Source organism: Pteronotus mesoamericanus, unplaced genomic scaffold, assembly GCF_021234165.1.
Source record: "Pteronotus mesoamericanus isolate MK-2021 breed Mesoamerican mustached bat unplaced genomic scaffold, CSHL_Meso_final contig_94, whole genome shotgun sequence".
In the NCBI taxonomy this organism is placed as follows: domain Eukaryota; kingdom Metazoa; phylum Chordata; class Mammalia; order Chiroptera; family Mormoopidae; genus Pteronotus; species Pteronotus mesoamericanus.
In genome coordinates this window covers 46,367,293-46,381,012 of record NW_026555285.1, presented here as the reverse complement: position 1 = coordinate 46,381,012, position 13,720 = coordinate 46,367,293, and the positions used below count along the sequence as shown (strand labels likewise).

The following is a 13,720-nucleotide window of genomic DNA, read 5'->3' as shown; positions in this document are numbered from 1 at the left end:
TTTTCTAATGCTTAACTTTGTATTTTTTCTTATTACTTGCAATTTGCTTGGATTCTCAGAGTCTGTATTCAGAGAGACCTTCCTTTGTGGTTTTAAGATATTGCTAGAGTTTCAGCTGTAGCCTTTAGAGTTGAGGTAACTCAACCCTTCTAAGGATATTTTTCTTCAAGCTTTTCATTTATTTCCTGTCCCTGTTTGTCTGCCACCGCTTCTTCCTATTTTACTAGCACACTTCAGCTGTAGAGGATTTTTCCCCTTCCTCTTTGATGGTTAGAGTGGTGATGTGGGAATGGGAAATAATAAAAAACAGAAAAATGAATAAAATTTGACAAGTTGATAAAATTGATACAGCTATGTGTAAAATACACCTGTGATCCTTCTTGGTTTTTTGTTTTTTTTTTTACCTGAAATACATTCTAGCTCTTGTATTATACAGCCCAAGGCTAATTATTTTATTGTATGTTGTCTCCCTTGTAGATTTCACCATTATCTGATTAGCTTTTCATGTGTGTGAGGTTTTTATCTGATTCGCTGTTCGTGTGTGTGTGTGTGTGTGTGTGTGTGTGTGTTTATAGGATGGGTTCTGTCATTTTTCTGTCCACTGCTTTTGTATGAGGTCTCTGCCATGCTCTTACCCACTGGGCCTGGAGGGGGTCCCACGTAGTCATTACTTCTCAAAGCATTAGCAGTTGGAACCCGTTTCTGCCATTGCCACCGGTGCATTGATGCTTCTGTGATCTTAACAAGAAAACGACCAAGCACTGGTGGTTGTGCCCACCTAGTACAGAGGTGGTTAGTCGGGGATAAAAAGGCTTTCTTACTTGTCTTTGGGCAGCGCATGGTAACGGCCGTGAGAGCTTGGAGTCCCTGAGCTGTTTTGCAGGTGTCCCAGAGCCTTCGAGGTTAGAGAACCTTCCTCAGAGGACACCTTGGCCCAGGTTTCTTCCAACCTTCCTTCCTTCCTTATCGCGTCTGAATTCTGCTTGGAGGAGGGTCAGTGCTAGAGGAAGAGCTCATGACTCCCGGCCATGGTCACCAAATCTTGGCTGACCTTGAGAAAGGAGTCATGGTATCTTGGCAGGAGTCTGTCAGAGGGAGGTGCCCGTTTGCAGGGCTTTGCTTGGAGCTCTCTCTTTAGGACAGAGTCTGATTTTCTTTCAGGGGTTTGATGTAAGTCAGTGAGGAAACTTGAGTCTTAGGTTGGTGTAGAATGACTCCAGTCCATAATTTATTAAGTTCAGAAATCTTTGGGGTGAGAACTAGAAAGGCTGTAAGCAATGCAAGTATCCCTTTCTGAAGAAAGGAGCGTGAACTCTGGCAATGAATTTGGAAGTGATTGTTTCAAAGTGTGTAGTTTGAGAAAACATTCCAATATTTATGTAAGTTAGTTCCCATGTATGCTGATCCTGAGCTTTATTTTTATTTTTAAAAATTTTATAAGTGATAGGATTTTAGTTTTCCTAAGCACCATATCATCACACTTAAAATATTGTTAATAATTCCAGTAACATTTATTTCAAAATTTCCCAATTGTCTCGAAAATCTTTGCTTTTTATGGTTTTGTCTTTTACTCTTATTATAAGAGTTCCATGAGCCTTGCTCTCTCCCCGCTCTGCATTTTCATGCCATCAGTGTCTCGGAGGAACCAGCCATCTGCCCCATAGAATGCCTTGCACGCTGGGTTGCACCGATCGCTCCCCAGCGGTGGTGGTGGACGTCACCATTCTGTATCCCCAGTGGTCCCTGGACACTAACAGTTAGAACTAAAGACTTGATTAGATGCAGGCTCACACATTCCTTCCTTTTCCCTTTTGCTTTCCTTTTGATGGTATACTTCCCAATGCATTACACCCTGAGAACGCATACTGTCTGCTGTCCCTGTTTAATTATGCTCATTAGGATCACTTAAAAGCTTTTGAAGATTCCTAAGAATCTTAGATTCTGATTTAGCAGGTCTGATGGGGATGTGGAAAGACATTAACAAAAACGTGCAAAAAAACCCCCAAACCCTCTAGTTTTACTCAGATGTGGCAAGACTCATTTCCTTCAACACGTTTCATATGCAATCGGAGTGCAAAATTTACTTTTATGCAAATGCTTTGGGAACTTTTTTTTGTATAAAATAAAGCATATTTAAGTTATTAACAGTGGAGGTGTTTGAGGCTGCTGACGTGTAATAGAAAAAGTACGGACTTATACCCAGGAGGCTAAAATCGTTTATTTTCCCTGAGCCCCATTTTTTAAAAATCTAGAAAATAGGAATAATAAGTGTTGTTTTAATGATTGAGTGAAATTATTTATTTGGAAGCAGTCCAGCACCTTGTGAGTTAGTAGAATTAAAATCTGGAAAGCATTACAGTAATAGATTTTTTTTTTTCAATCGAGCTCTTCAGAGAAGAGCCTAAGAAAATTGAAGTAACTATCTCATGTGCTGTTTTAGGGATGTGTGCATACACTTTCGTTGTTGAGCTTGTTTTCTGAGTGGTAAAAGAGACTCATGATGTTGTTTTAAGGCAGGTATAATTAATGTGGCCTTTTTCGTGTGTGAAAATCTTACTGTTTCTTTCTGTCCTCCTTTCAGCTGCATTTACCTCTTAATTCTCCTTTGCCTGGAAGTGAACTGACCAAGGAACCTTTTCGCTGGGATCAGAGACTCTTCGCGCTGGTGCTGCGGTTGCCGGGCACCCTGTCGGTGGAGTCGGAGCAGCTGACGGGCGTGCCTTTAGATGACTCTGCCATCACCCCCATGTGTGAGGTGACAGGCGGTAAGTTTCTGCCGGCGGCAAGTCGGTGACTTACAGCGCTTATCTGAATGTCGCGAAGACGGGCATTTCAAAAACTCCATGTTTGCTTTTGTTTAACAAGTTACATTAATGATAATTAGTAGACATATGGTTTTCAAACTACATTGATGCAGGTCTGTGATTTGATTTGAGTAGGATGTGAATATTATTGGATCTAATAACTGCAGTTTTTTTCTGCCTACATAGAAAATGCTGGTACTTGAAGTTGTTAAGCTTATTTTCTTATCTACAGAGTTTGCTAGTGATTTATAAATGTAGAATTATTTTCTTTGGAAAATGTTTTGAGAATCACCTCAATGTCCATCATGCGTGTAGTGATTGAAGTCTGGCTAAGTGCAGTCTTCCCCAGAGGCAAAGAGGAGGCTGGATGGGTCACAGGAGGCCCAGGTCACATCCCGCTGGTCCACATAGTCACTGTGCCATGTGGACGTCAGTAACACTCTTGACACAGAATGTGTCATAGACTCAGATCCTCTTTAATGGGGAATTGGCTATCAGGTGGGTTGATTTGCATAGCTATGTATTGAGTGCCTGCTGGGTGCCAAGCATTGTCCCATGTCTTCAGCGGTGAATATGACAGACACAGTGTTCTTGCTTTCACGGAGCATTCTAGTTCTTATGAAGCATTGGACACTAAACAGCCCGGGCCTGGCATACTGCTCTTTCCCTCATGCCGGGTGCCTGCGGCTTGGTCTCCGGACACAGCTGGTGCTCTCCTGAGGTTTTGTCACAGCCAGCTGTGCAAGTTAAAGGGAAGCATAAGGTCGAAGGGGTATTGTAGGTGCTTTTCTTCTAAAATCCTATGGGTTTGGAAATCTGCAAAATTCATAGACAAAAAGGTTATGTGAAGTAGATAAGTTAGGAAGTTGTTATTCTATTTTTAAATGTTCCCATTTAATAGAAGTACTTTTCGGTGAACTCTGGTAATGCCTCCACAGTTTAATCTACAAAAGGGAAAAAAAAGATGTGTGCATAAACTTTTAAAGGGAGACCTGTCATCTGGGTTTGAAGATTCACTGCTAATGATTCTCTGTGCATGGACCGTATTTTTCAGTTGCAGAAACAATTTTCTAATTGTTTCTGCAGGTGGATGCACATTCGTATTCAGGAAATTTCTAGTTTTCAGCCTTGAACTGACCCACTTGCTAAAATGCTGATTTTCTTTCTTTTTTTAACTCTAGGGTTTTCACTTAACAGATTAAAGAAGGGCCTTGAGGCTGTAATTTAAACATCCTCATGTTGGAAATCCTTACTATAAATTAGTCAGCTTGAACTAAGAATTGTGGTCAAGTTATGGGACTGCATTTTGTCTTCTAGGATCCAGAATATTCTGAGTGTGAAGGAAGGGAGGGGCATGATCAGAGAGGGTCTGGAAAGAACCTCAGGCATCGTGTCATAGTTAATGTCCTCGCCTTGGGTGGTCGTGTGCTAAAGTCGTGTTGTTTATTCTTTGAAAGGAGCATCTCCAGAGTGAAGATTCCGAAGTCATTCTTGGTCATTTCTTTTAACAGCCCAGGTACCTTGGTTGGTTAAGAAATTAGGAAGCTGTCCCCACATGCCCACCCTGAATCCCCCCTGAGGGACTCGTCCGTTTGCCTCTCCTGCCCTTGCTGTCAGCGACGGGGAGTTGCCCGAGGGCTGTCCCTCTGTGTCGAGAATGTTTTATTTGTTGGTCACTGAAGTAAGTTTTGAGGATAAAACATCAAAAAGGTAGAAAGAACAGGAAAGCTAGTATCTATTGTTACTGTACTATGTAATATGTAATCACTGCTGCTAATTCTTGTGCATTTTTTTCTTGTGTTTTTAAAACTTAATGAAAAGAGTAGTATGTATATATTTATTTTCCCATTGTAGAGTAATTTATGTTTACTGGGGAAAAATTGGAAAGAAATTTGCCTGTATTCCCAAAATAATTGATTAATATTGTGTTATATTTTTCTGTGTATGATTTTTTAAAAAAAATGTGTAATTGTCATTGTAAGCATTTTTCTTTTACTATCGGGTAATTAATGAGCACTCTTTCAATGCCAAATGACTATTCTTGAGGCTGGGAATACAGCAGGAATAATAGCCAGCTTACATTTTGGTACTGTGTGGCATAAAAGCATCTAAAATGAATAAATACTACTTTAGGGAGGGCTACTTACTGTGAAGAAAAAAGTAGTTTAAGGATATAGAGAGTAACTTGAGGCAGACTGAGTATTCTTGGGGAGTCTTCTGAGGAGGTATCCCCCCCTTTTTTTTTACCATAAACCTAAAGGATATGCTTACCCTAGTTTGAATCAATTTGAAATATTGCTTATCCTTGGAGATTGTTATGCTTGTTGTGTAAAGAAGTAAATAAAATAACAGTTTTTCTAGATAAATTACATTTGTAAATTTCTAGCCTTGACATTAATGTCACTTGTTTGAATAGGGATTAAATGAAAGGTGTGTTTTAAAAATATTAATCCCGCTAAAATCATTGTTACTGCATGTTCATCGACCCTCTCTTTCTTTTTCCAGTTGAGGTAAAATTGACATACAACATTATATTCGTTTTGGGTGTACAACGTAAGAGGTTCGCTATTTGTATTTATTGCGAAGCGATAACCACAGTAGGTCAATCACATGGGCAGAGACTGAACAGTGGCGTAACCACACGAAGACCTAGGCAGAGGAGTAGTAAGGAGAGGCGCGTGCTCCGTCCTTCGGGGAGCAGCAAGAAGGCCGATACGGCTGTCACTGACGTGGAAGGAGTGTCCGGGGACGGGTGGGGGGTAGGCGAGGGCCAAGTACTGAAGAGCCTTTTAGGTCATAAGAAATATTTTCTATTTTCCTAGTGTGATGAGAAGCCACTGGAGGCTTTTTATAGGAGGTGACATCTGATTTCTATTTCTGAGAGATCACTCAGCTGCTAGTTGAAAATATACTGTAAAGTGGCAAGAATGGAAGCAGAGACTAGCAGGAGATGACAGTACTTGGGTCTGAAGCGCTAGGTTTGGAGGGGGCGAGATCTGATGCGAAGGAGAACCAGGGATGAGGGCGGGGAGGGAAGGAGGAATCTGGGATGGCGCCTAGATTGCCCAGCTGGCCTGGGCAAGGGGCCGTGAATGGCTGTGGGGGCGGAGGGGTAGCGGGCGGCGGGGTGGGGGGGGGGCGGCGTCAAATGAAAAAATGCCCAATAGACATGGTGGTGGAAGTATTGAGGGTCAGAGCCATTTCATAAAAATAGTAAGACCGTTTTCTAGATTAAATCAACTTCCTTAGCCTCTGCAAGGACTATGGCTCAACTTAAAAATGTTCTTTTTGTCTCTTCTCTGTTACAAGAAAATGCTAATATAGTAGACTTCTGTGGGGACCTTGGGGTTTTTGTCCCACTTTACTGCCTTCGGACTCACTATATTTAGTTTGATTTTTTGTTGTGTGGACTCTATATAACCACAAGTGAGCCAGCTTCTTCACTTGAAGGTATGTGCCTTTTGCGCAAATATAAGTAACGCTCCTAGAAGCTTTATGCTTCAAACAAAAGATCACACATTCCAAGAGATGCGTTTTGACAGAGAATAAGAGAAACATTATATAGGATATGACTCTGTAAAGATGGCAAAATTTGCTATTTCTCTTTTATTTTCAAAAGAACTAATGGATTTTTATTATTTACCAGGTGACTCAAGTTTATTCACACTCAAGTTTATTCCCTTTTTCTCACATTTTTCTTAAGCATCTTTATTAGTAGTTTTATTTTATACTAACATCATAATTCATTTACTTACATTTTTCTAACTGATTAACTGATGACAACACTGGATAGGGGAGTAGAGAGAATTGCCACAATTTTACACCTAAAAACTTTTGTTTTTTAATGGCATCTTGAGAATATACTTAAGTTTCATGAAACAAGGTATGCAGCCGTTATGTAGTATGTAGTTCTTTACATGCTTCATGTGTTCCAATGGCCCACCTTTTCATGTATTGTTTTATGTACATGTTTAAGCTGACTGAGAAGGAATGTTGTGATTTACTAATTCTATGAAATAAGTGTGACTCCATATAGATGTTCTGTTTTAAATGTTGATTTCAAATTAATCCCGTGTTTTCCAGGGAACAAAGCACACCCAGATTAAAGTTTCTAATATGCCAAGGGTTTGAATCTTGCTATACTACTCTACTAACTTGGTTAAATTATTTAACTTCTACGTGCTTTAGTTTTCTTATTTGTAAAATGGAGAAAGTAACTCATACATTATTGCTGGATTAAATAAGTAAATATGATAAAGCAATAAGAATAGTGCCAGGCACATAGCCACTTGGTAATTGGTGGGTATTTTTATGATTACTATCATTATCTTACGCAGGTAAGTTGTTTGTTATATGATACTTGTTTTTCTAAGTAAAGCTGACTCTGAAGATTCGAATCACATTACTGTCTAATGTTCTCTTTTCTGAGTAGCCTTTAGCAAATCACATGTTAACTATAAATTGGTATGAGTAATTTGGTACGTCAAAGGTAATGATGCAGCCGTGTTTGGTTAAATTGCTGAATTTGTAAAATTCCACATTGAGCTCATTGCAAAATATGTTGTAAGATGTTTGATTAAAGATTGTTTCAGTTGTTAAGGTTTTCAGTAGTTAAGGTTTTCAGTATTGGTCTATATCAGCACACATAATAGAAATATGATACAAGTTAAATGTGTAATAAATTTTATAGTAGTCACATTAAAAAGAAACAAGTGAAATCATTATTTTTTTAGAGGAATATATATTTTTAGGATTTTATTTATTTATTTCTAGAGAGAGGGGAAAGGAGGGAGAAAGAGAGGGAGAGAAGAAACAGTGTGTGGTTGTCTCTTTCATGCCCCTTACTCAGGACCGGGCCTGCAACCCAGGCATTTGCCCTGACTGGAAACCGAACCGGTGATCCTTTTGTTCACTGGCCGGCACTCAATCCACTGAGCTACATCAGCCAGGGCATTTTTAATAATATCTTAATTCAATATGTATAAAATATTTCCACATGAAATCTATACTTAAAAAAATTGTTGACATTTTGAATCACGTCCATATTAAGTCTACAAAGTCAGGCGTATATTTTAGATTTACTATACACCTCAACTTGGACTAGCTGTATTTCAAGTTTTCAGTAGCCATATGTGGCCACTGACCACAGTAAGGGACCACACAGGTCCAGATATATTGAAATTCCCTGTTTAAGAGATCTTTTCATTAGTAGTATTTTTTTAATCACTAGCATTTTAATGAACTAAATGAACTTCTGAACTAAAAATCCTATAGATTATAAAATATTCAAAAGGGAAATTTACTTAAGATAGGTAATTCTCAGGTACGGAAGCCAGATGAAATTCAGAAAAAGCACATGCCACCACCTGTATATTAAAATGCAAATATTTAAAATAAGCAGTAACTGTCAGCAGACAAATTAAATAATTAAGTGTCTACTTATGTGCTTAGCATTAACCTTCCCGATAATGTGCTTTTGCTAAGCACGAGTAAGGTTTGGGGGGGGTTAGATATTAGATGTCGTGTATATATAGTATAACAGTTGGAGATAGTTTTTCATGTATATATTTTTGAAATCACATTTTATATAGTATATGATATACATATATAATGTATATTATATATAAATCACATTTTATATATAATATACATATATAAGTAAAAGATCTTTTTTATAGTGATTTGTTCAGATCAAGATTTCTATTTCCGTATACCGATAATTGGAAAGAGAAAATTTATACATTTCCATAAAGTGGAATTTTTGGTTTATTGAAAATAACTGTTTTGTTCATTCTCCCTTAAGATAATGAAATAAGTTGAACTTTACCATTGAACTTTTGTTAGTCATTACTGTTAGAAACTCCACTATTCTTTTTTGCTAAAGCTTGGAATTTCTGCAACAGACTAGTTTATTTTACTTTTTTTCTTTCTTCTTCTTTTTTTTTTTTTTATCTCAGGTCGCTCATACTCTGTATGTTCTCCAAGAATGCTTAATCAGTGTCTGGAGTCCTTGGTGCAGAAAGTGCAGAGCGGGGTGGTAATAAACTTTGAAAAAGCAGGACCAGACCCTTCCCCTGTAGAAGGTACTGTGGCACTTTCATTGTAGACATTCTAAATTTGCTGTGTCAATTATGCAGCTGGAATTGAAAAGAAAACTGTGATTTGGCCTTAAGATTGACAAGGCCAAGTTATTAAGATGACAAAACAGCTATTGGTAAAGAGGGAAGGTTAATTAGGAAAGTCAAGGTAAACTGCTAGTGGTTCAGTAGTATCACTTTTTTATATTGATTGTTCATAGCCTGAAATTTTATAAGCGCCAAAAAACTTTTTAAGTATTTACAGATGAGCAACTTCATATTTCCCTTTTAGTGTTAGAATGTTGTCTCTTTCCTGTATATATGCTTCTCCCATTTGTCTGTCTTCCCAAGAGTTTGTTTATTTCATTCCTTAGCTGTATTTTTTTCTAAGGACTAAACTAGTCAGAACCAAATGGTTTATGTGGTTCCAAAAATGAAGACCCAGCCTTTGCTGTTAAGCTTGGTTATTTAACGCTAGCTAAGCCCTGGCTAGCTTTATTCTAGTATTGTGTGGTCAAGAGCTATTCATGTTAGAGGGAATAAGGAGTTACATTAGAACCACCGGACAGCTCTTACATCTGGACCTCCTGCATGGTACATGGAGGGGGTAACGAGATGAGAAAGTGGTTACTGACACTTGGGAGAGGTGATCCACTAGAGTGGGAGGGAGAAGGGTCGTAGAGACAAACATTGGGTACCCTCAGGGTGGGGGGGGTTATAGGAAGGAGCAGAAGATGGTAGGATTGTATAAATTGTCTTGCTGTTCCTATTTTTTTGTTTAAACCACCTTTTTCTTTTAATTGAGTTGTTAGGCAGGGAATGTATTTATTTTTAGGTCATTTTATTGCTTGGCTTATAGTGTTAGGCACCAAATAAATGTTTAGTTGAAGAGAGTTGCTATTTTGCTAGAGTTATTTCATATTAAAACGAGGTACTTCAAATTTGGATTTGCTTATTATTATTATTATTATTTTAGTTATTAGGCTTTAGTTGAAATGATTACTGATTTAGCAGTACTGACCTAGTATTCACTAAGCCAAGCAGGGTGGTGAAGAAATTGAGTGTTTGCCCTTACCATCTGGTGGGGAAGCATATTATTCATCAGACAGCTATTTACCATAAAATATGTTTTACATATTCTGATTGGGCAAGCAAAGGATACTGTGGGACCTCTTTTCAGCTGTTGAACCTCATAGCTGGCATTTGCAGACTTCGCTCTCTAGTGAATTTTAATCTAGTCTAGATGTTAAGCAGTTATGATAGTAATCTACCCCGTAAGAAAAATAGGAAAATTCAGAATTAAACAAGTATTAGGACATTTTTATTAAGTTAAGTACTAACAGATATAATTGAACTCTTGATGCTTTTTCCCTGTAATCATACACACTTTCTGATTGTTCGTTTGTTCTTTGGTCTTACTTTTTCTTTGCCGTAGATGGGCAGCCAGACATATCCAGGCCTTTCGGGTCGCAGCCGTGGCATAGCTGTCACAAACTCATCTACGTCAGACCAAACCCTAAGACGGGGGTTCCTATCGGCCATTGGCCGGTTCCAGAATCTTTTTGGCCAGATCAGAATTCTCCAACACTAGTAAGTACCAGAGAGACTGTGCTTTGTAATAGTGACCATTTAGCTGCTTTTTATGCTGGTTTCACTACTTTCAGTTAAACATGCGGCTGGTATCCAGGAATTAGATGTTCAGAGCGCTGTGGTAAGCTAGCAGTTGCCTTAGGATGTGGTGTTGTTCATGCTGTAGTAATGAAACAAAGGCACCTGGTTGCTCTGGAATCTAAGACTGTGCTTACGTGGGTTTTTTGGCATCTGGGTACAGATCATTGGTGTGTCAGGAGTTCTCCATGGATTCTAAGGGTAATGTAACATGAAGTGTAGTCCTGGGGACCCAATTTAGAATATAAATAAAGGCTTACACAATAATTTTGATCATTTACTTGCAATCTTTTAGGACTTAGCCTTACCAATTTATGTTGACTTGCATGGTTTTAACAGTGTTGAGGTTTAAGATAGAAATGCTTTTCTGGTCTTGTTTATGAATTATTTTTTGGAAACGTGAATTATGGTGAAAGATTATGGTGAATTACCAGTATTCACTGTATGGTTTTCCTAATACTAATATAAAATTATACAAAATATCTATTTAATCTTGTTAATACGTTTTCTTTCACATTAGTATTTTTTCTAGTATTTGAGGACATCATGGGCTGTTTTATGGGAGACTATGGCATGCTCCTCTTAGAAGATAAGACTTGTACTTCAGATATCATTCAGCAGCCTTACATGTTTCAGATAGCTATAAATTACAAATTAAACTTAATCCTGTTTGACATCTTTTATACTCTAAACTTATAGCAGCTCTTCAGGATAATATTTACTTTTAATCTACACAACAATTATAAAGTGGTATTTCCTTTATTCATTCAGAATTTAATAAAATTAAGATTTAATAAATTTCAGTGAGGTATCTTCTTTATTCCTTTTCTTTTTTGTTCTGATTGAGCCATCATGGTTTTTTAGTCTGGCCTCATAGAGAAAATCAGTTTCTCTGTTCATTTTACTTTCTCTCCTGGAGCTCTTTTAACTCTTAAAGAACAGATACCATATTTATGAAATATTGTTTTGTTGGTATTCATTTGATTATCTTTATTTACCAGTACTACCCTCAGCAATATATATGGTACTTTATTGAATCCTAATAGAAATTCAAAATCAATATCACAGGTATTCTCTATTAATATTACTCTGGTTGTCTAGTGCAGATTGTTAGAAGCCGTAGAGGATTTTGAAGCGTGGGTAGGATTTCTGTGGGAAGAGGAAAGAGTATGAGAAAAAAAATGTGGAAGTAAAAAAGAACAAGGTGTATTTAGAAGAATGACAAGTAGCTGAGTAAAGGTGGGTCATGACACCTATGTAGAATATTGAGAGTACTATTATATGGACCAAAATTGTTCGTGACTTTAAATGGAAGGTTAAGGAATTTAAGCATTTTTGCAGTGGGGCTCAAAGAATAACAGACATTTTTACAGAATGCCGCTTTAGGAAAATTTCTTGCATTTCAGTTGCATTTTTACCTTTCTTGAAATAGTAAAGCATAATATGCCAAAATTGTTGCATATTTTCTTCCATCTTCAACATTAAAATGGCTATACAAAAATTCACCAATTTTGATACGTTTTTTGAAATGTACACTGATATGACAGCTGTCAAAATACAGTCTGACAAAAATGTTTCACATGAAGTTAAAGACAGCTAAGCACTACCAGAGTCATCTTATGGAAAAAACCAAATGAACTTTTATATTAAATTTTATGGCTATGGGATCAGAGGGGGGCTAATTAATTAGGGAGGTTAGTAAAAAAAAAATCAGCAGTTACACTAGTCTAAGAAATGAAGGCAAACATTAGAGCGATAAGAATTAGAAGACAAATTTCTAGAGAGGTGAAAATTCAGGACGCACAGGGCAGTAACTAAACCCTGAGCACCTGCCACGTTGATGAGTGCCGCTAAGTGGCTTAGGGTTTGTGGGGACAGTTTACCTAGGTCTTTGTGACCGTTGGCTACGGAGGCTGAGAGGAGGATATTACGGGTGGCATGTGGGCTTTCGGAACAGGCTTTGCGGTGTGGGGGAGAAATAGCAGCCTGGGCACTAGTGTGCCTGAGGGACCTGTGGGAGACGCAGGCTGTGCTCAGCACGCAGTTGTGTACGTGAGAGATGAGAGGCGCCTGGTCCCCACGCAGACCAGACCCAGGAGCCACCAGTATGGAGGCAGCAACCGAGGCTCTGAGAGTCCTTTATAGCTATGAAATTTCAAATCATTTCCTGATAGCTCATGTTTTCTTCACCAGTCTTTGACTGGTGAGATTTTGTTGATTTATTTTCCACTTGCAAACCAGTATTAGCAGAGTTAAGTCATAATTCAGGATCTCAGGCTGCGGATCCCCACGTTCCCAGGGCTCCCCTCACCGCCCTGGCAGGAGGACAGAGGGCCGAGGAGAGGAGGCTGGAGCCAAGTGCTGATGGTCCCAGGAAACATGGCGTCTGCCTGTGCTTGCCCCAGGCTGGCCCCCAGGACACGGGCCAGCACGAGTGCTGTTCGCACACAAAGACGTCGCCCCCGTTTGTCGTCCTTGCCTTCTCACCGCTGCAAGTCCAGGTGGCTGGCAGCTCCTGGTCCGGTTCTGGTTGAGGAAGTGGCTGTCAGAGAGGCTGGCAGATCTTGATTTTGACCCTTGATGTCTTCTGCCATGTTGCTGACTCCTAAAAGTGCCCCTAAAGCCAGCTGAGCCTCGCTGTGACCCTCAAAGACTAGTGAGGTTTTTAGGAAGGAGATTATTAAGGCGGATATAGAGTAGCATGCCCCCACCTTTTTTTCCTTTGAAGTACTGTCTGGGTGTTTTTTTTGTGTGGTTTTTTTTGTTTTTTGTTTTTGTTATCTTTAGAAGTAGGGTGTGTAAACTGCAAAGATGACCAAAACAGTCTGCCAAAATGGGGAAAGAATACATGGGAACTTCTGTTCCTGTTTATTTTATTCTTCTGTTTTTAATTTTTTTTTAATTGAGAGAGAGAAACATCAGTTTATTTTTCAGTTTATTTATGCATTCATTGGTTGGTTCTTGAATGTGCCCTGACCAGGGATCGAACCTGCAACCTTGGCGTATTGGAGCAATGCTCTAACCAACTGAGCTTCCTGGCCAAGGCATCTTCTACTGTTAATATTACTATGGTATATATTTTAATATCATATTATATGTGTATATATAATGTGTGTATAATATATTATACATATATCATGTACATATACTTAATAATTTATAAATAATTCT

The 13,720-nt window shown here is 38.5% G+C and overlaps 1 protein-coding gene across 2 annotated transcripts in view; it reads left to right on the top strand.

Moving 5' to 3' along the window:
• Positions 1-13,720, top strand: part of INTS6 (integrator complex subunit 6) — a 76,794-nt gene that overhangs the window by 46,582 nt on the left and 16,492 nt on the right. For both annotated transcript variants that reach the window (XM_054586496.1, XM_054586495.1), the window contains 3 exons: positions 2,582-2,765; positions 8,762-8,887; positions 10,317-10,471. In XM_054586496.1, the coding sequence (XP_054442471.1) occupies positions 2,582-2,765; positions 8,762-8,887; positions 10,317-10,471 (465 nt within the window). The remainder of the gene's footprint in view (positions 1-2,581; positions 2,766-8,761; positions 8,888-10,316; positions 10,472-13,720) is intronic.